The sequence below is a fragment of the Elephas maximus genome, chromosome 8 (assembly GCF_024166365.1).
Source record: "Elephas maximus indicus isolate mEleMax1 chromosome 8, mEleMax1 primary haplotype, whole genome shotgun sequence".
Lineage (NCBI taxonomy): Eukaryota > Metazoa > Chordata > Mammalia > Proboscidea > Elephantidae > Elephas > Elephas maximus.
In genome coordinates, this window is record NC_064826.1 from 120,233,744 (window position 1) to 120,239,087 (window position 5,344).

Consider the following 5,344-nt stretch of genomic DNA (forward strand, 5'->3'; position numbering starts at 1 on the left):
TGCTATACAGGGTTCCTAGACCAAGGAGAAAGGACTCCATGTTCTAGAGGCAATTAAGCCCAGCTGTCTGGGGTTTTAGGAGCAAGATGCCTCTGCAGGGAAACCAACACACACCAGGAATATGCCTTTCAGTCCCAGTGACTTTATTAGAATTACTTCATTTATAAAATTATAGCTTTACTATACATCTCTTACTCTGGACGTACACCCTAAAGGAAAACCTGGTGGTGCAGTGATGAAGTACAAAGGCTGCTAACCAAAAGGTTGGCAGTTTGAGTCCATGAAGCGGTTCTCAGAAACTCTACAGGGCAGTTTTTACTCTGTCCTTTTTTATAGGGTTGCTAAGAGTTGGAATCAACTCCATGGCAAGCCCCCGCTCCCCCCGCCGCCCCATCCTGACACTGAAAGAGTTACAGTCCTTTCTCCAAAGGATAAAACCAGACACATTATCTGCCACAAGGAATGCTGCCGTACAACACGTTCAACATTAAGCTTTATGAAAACGACCTATCTGGACATCCTGCTAAAATGAGTCAAGTGGCAACTTTTCTAAAGTGTAACCAGCCCACACTTTTCTTGCCCTACATCAGTATTATACTTACAGCTCACCTTAAGGACATTGTCAGTGACTTTAAGTCTTCCTGACATCATCATACTGGTCAGAAAGCAAAAGTTACTCGATTCAGAAAGCACAGAAAGAGCCCACTGAGGCTTAAAGCACGTTGCATCCAAGACCCACACTAACACCCCAACCCAAACAGAAAACAGACCCAATTGTCATTTCATTTTTATTTCATAATCATAAATTTAACTCTGCAATGCAGCTAGACTTGCAGGGGAATAAGGAAAATATAGAACCCAAAGAACTGCAGTGAGAGCAGATTATAGGATATTGCAAGCACACTGGGGAAGAAGGGTGGTCTCCCGAGCTACAGAAGGAATGGTCTGTTAAGATAAAACATGAAATATACAACAAATTTATTAAAGTTGTCCACAGTCAGCAATGGTGATCTTCTTGCTGGTCTTGCCATTCCTGGACCCAAAGCGCTCCATGGCTTCCACAATGTTCATGCCTTCTTTCACTTTGCCAAAGACTACATGCTTTCCATCCAACCTAGAAGCAGTTAAGAACAATTATCATCATCATAGTAAAAAAACAAAACCTAAACCCACTGTCGTCGATTCTGACTCACATTGACCCTATTGCTCTTAGCCACTGCACCACAGGGTTCCTTACCACCATAGTAGTCTGCATTTTGCTCCAAGATGAGAATAATGCCCCTGCAAACCAACCCAGTATACTCAAGCGAAAGAGTTACCCAGGCTTTAGTACTAGTTAACACTGCCTACAGCTAAAAGAAACGGCAACTGCATGAAGTTTACTAATAAAGCCAGTCACAAAAATAACAGGTGGCATAAAATTGGAAAATTTAACATCCTGAGATGCAGTTTGACAGTCTGCTAGAAATCACCCAGCTCAGCACCCCCCATTTCACTGTAACAGTATGTTGCTTTCTAAATCATATTAGCTAAATCTGTAGCTATTCAAGTCCTTCTTATACTATCCTGGAGACAAAAGAGAAAAATTGGAAGTAACCACTGTTTGACAGAACACTTTCATTTAGTCTTTTGTTCCTGTTTGCTTCACTCCACCCTTACCATTCAGTCTTAGCAGTGCAGATAAAAAACTGGGAACCGTTTGTATTGGGTCCAGCATTTGCCATGGACAGGATGCCAGGACCTGTATGTTTCAAGATGAAGTTCTCATCATCAAATTTCTCCCCATAGATGGACTTGCCACCAGTGCCATTATGGCGTGTGAAGTCACCACCCTATAAAGAAAAGAAAATAACTCATCTCTGGACAACATAACTAGAAAAGTACCTAGTCTGCAAAGTTCAAACTTTAAAACCCAAGCAGAGTAACAATAGCTCAGATATACACAATCTGAAAAAATTTTCCATCAACCCATAGTTAAGAGGGCAACCCACATTAAAACCAATTAGATCCCATACCTGGCACATAAACCCAGGAATAATTCTGTGAAAGCAGGAGCCTTTGTAACCAAATCCTTTCTCACCAGTGCTCAGAGCGCGAAAGTTTTCTATCGGGGAGAAAAAAAAAAAGTTTATTACATATATAAACTAAAATCTTTAAAATGTAAATCTTTGTTGAAAAAAAAAAAATAAACCAACCTGCTGTCTTTGGAACTTTATCTGCGAACAACTGTAAGAGAAAACTACAGTTAATTAACAACATCTGCTTACACTTTATTGCTTAGTATCCCTGTCTTTAGGGGCTTCTGAACCATAGATTTCATTTTTTCACTAGAAGAGAATGTGCTTCTTCACTAATTACTTTGAACCCCAAGTAAGAACTGCCCCTAACAGTCAGCCTTAATTAAGGTCCTGAGGGAATGGGTTAAGCAACAGGAGACCCAAAGACAAGCCCCCCCAAATTCAGAACCAGGCTTCTAAAAAGCCTGGTTAGGACGCCCTGCTGAAAATTTGACATTTCTAACAAGTTCCCAGGCAGTGATAATACTGCTGGTTAGGGACCAATTCTGAGAACCACTAGAGCGTAAGTGCACCTGGGGACTTGTTAAAATGTAGATTCGGATTCAGTATATCTGGAGTGGAAAGGTAAATTCTCAGCAAGGGTTCAGAACAGAACCAACCAGTCTGAAGCTCTGCTAAAAACTGAAGGGCAGAGAACATCACACTGCTTCTGAACAGATAGCTTTTCAATTTCCCCCATCCCAGTGGAACCTAAAGACAAAATCCTTAGGAATAGCAAATACTGCTACATGATCAGCGGTAATGAAAATGCTACTACCTCTGATCTATTAACGACTTTATGGATTAGATGAACCATCACTTTTTGGTTTCCAGGTCCTTTATGAGTTGAAATTGACTCAATGGCAATGGGTTTCATTTGGTTTTACCTAAGTAACAACGGAAACAGACTGGTTTCCAGTGCATCTGCTTTGAACCTATTGCAGCTATTCAAGCCCTTCTTATGCTACCTTAGAATAGGGAAATGTACACAGGTACATAATACATTATGGCTAGAGACTAAGTATCATCGACACATAAAAACTCCTACTGAAAAGTTTTTTAAAAAAACTATCCCAGATCTGTGCCTAAAGCATGAAAATCCTTGTACACTTCTCTTACAGTCAAGCTTTTAAAGCATTTGGATCTAGAACATCTGGCTTCTTTAAAATACTAACTTTTCTCAAAGCTTTGTTGTCCATATTTCTTTTACATTGCTGTTTTTTTTCTCTTTAAAAGCAAAAAGTCCTTATTGGTAGCTGTTCCACTTCCATCCTCACCAACGGACCACAGGAGCTCCTGGTCTCATTTTCACTGAAGTCCTGTCTAGTTCCTCTGAGAGGCTGTGTGTCCAGCATCAAGCATAAGGTCACGTTTCCACTAGGGTCCTTATCAGTCATCAGCTCTGACAGAATTGGGATGTAGATTGATCAGAATGTAATGTTCCTCCAACAAGTGTTTACTGCCTACTATGTGCCAAGCAGTGCTGACAGAGTTAAAAACCCGCTGCCGATTCCGACTCTTAGCGACCCTAGAGAACAGAGTAGAACTGCCCCATAGTTTCCAAGGAGCGCCTGGTGAATTCGAACTGCCGACCTTTTGGTCAGCAGCCATAGCGCTTAACCAGTACACAAGGGTTTCCAGAATAGGTAACAAGAAATCCCTCTGCCCCCATAAAGCCTGATTAAGGGGAAACTGTTTCTGAAATAAGGTCCTAAAACTCAACGGTTGGTGGCTTTTCCAGAAGTGGTTTAAAAGGATAAAATCATAAAGCAACAACTAATTTCACTACGTCATAAGCCCTACTACGTGGGGTTAATCTAACTAGAATGGAATCACATTTACCATTCAACTTGCCGTTTAGCTAGTCAGCTGTAATCCATCTATTATCACTCATAAACCGCCGGAACTAATTAGGTAACTATTTTTAACCCACCCAGTTCAAGAAGAGACCTACTGTGTTGCTTGCCTAGACTTGCCCGTTACACACGGGAGAGTTGGGAGAGGCTCAAAAGAGCCTCCCAACACGTCGGAGTCACTGCAGAGCAAGGCGGGCGTTGCGTGTCAGCAAACCAAAGACTGGCCTGCAGATTTCCGCTTGGGAGGGGGGAGCCGGAAGGGACTTTTAGGGCTTATTTCCAAATTAGTTTTTAGGTTTTAAACTAACCGGAAAAGCATTCGAGGTAAGTCAGAATCTCACCTCCTTTCAACAAATTCTAAATTTAAAAAATGGTCTTCCGGGATTCACCTGACAACTAAACCAATATAAGCCAGCTCGAACACATGCCTCGGTGCGTGAAATCCTCAGAATGTGTAGTTTTCCATCCACTCGGGCGAAAAACTGAACTCAAATCTTTTAGGAACTCTCTCGAAACAGACAATTTCCCGGGACAGTAGCTACAAATTCCAGAAAACGGCTTCAAACGTCCTTTTTGTGTTTAGGGCGTTCCCCACGTCTGAGAGACCATTTCTGTCTCCCCCGCACCAGACCACGAATTCCAGGCGGGGCCCGCAGCACGTGCGCGCTCAGTCGCCGCCGCCGGTACACGTGCGGCGGCGAGTGGACGCGCGGCCCCAGGCAGGGGCTCCACGCGAGGGGGGGCGGGGCGGTGGTCCCGCGCGGCCGTTGGGGGAGGGGGCAGCGGCCCGCTCCGCCCCCCGTGCCTTTGTCTGCCCGCCACCCCGGGCCTCCTCCCCGCGCCTCGCCTGCCTTCCAAAATGGCCCCTTTTCAGGAAATGGCGCCGCCGCCACCCCGCCCGCCGGCCGCACCCTCGCTCCTAGGTCTGCCCTTCCCCGGCTGGGCCCGCGCCGCGGCGGCCTCGGCCGCTCGTTGGGGTCGGCGGCTCGCCTTGGCCCTCGCCACCGCTCCCCAGCCTCTCGCCCCCAGCGCCGTCCTCACCTCGAAGGAGACTCGGCCCAGGGGCTCGCCGTCGACGGCGATGTCGAAGTACACGGTGGGGTTGACCATGGCTGGGCGCGGGACAACCAGGCAAGGATGCGAATTCAGGGAGCGGCGTCTGCAAAGCGGCACGAGCGTGGCCGACCCGCCCCTTTTATAGCGGGCCTGGGCCCCGCCCACAGGCCGGTCGCGCGCCCCGCAGCTACCAGTCGCGACCGCGTCCCAGTTAGAATGATGGCACTACTGGCCTATAGACGGAGACCCCGGCGCCGGCGGGCAGGGAAAGGGCGGAACGCTGGCTCGTGATGGACGGGAAACAGGTTCCCGCCCGCGGGCCGCGTCGCTGTGGCTGCGGCACTGGGTTGGAGGAGAAGGGGGTGTGGGGGAAGG

At 46.6% G+C, this 5,344-nt stretch overlaps 1 protein-coding gene across 1 annotated transcript; it reads right to left on the reverse strand.

Moving 5' to 3' along the window:
• Positions 1–774: 774 nt before the first annotated feature.
• On the reverse strand, positions 775–5,094 carry PPIA (peptidylprolyl isomerase A). Its single transcript, XM_049894164.1, has 5 exons — positions 4,955–5,094; positions 2,196–2,226; positions 2,016–2,104; positions 1,660–1,832; positions 775–1,114 (listed from the first exon to the last, which is right to left on the reverse strand). The coding sequence occupies exons 1-5, from the start codon at positions 5,021–5,023 to the stop codon at positions 982–984; spliced, it is 495 nt and encodes a 164-aa protein (XP_049750121.1). The 5' UTR covers positions 5,024–5,094; the 3' UTR covers positions 775–981.
• Positions 5,095–5,344: the final 250 nt, after the last annotated feature.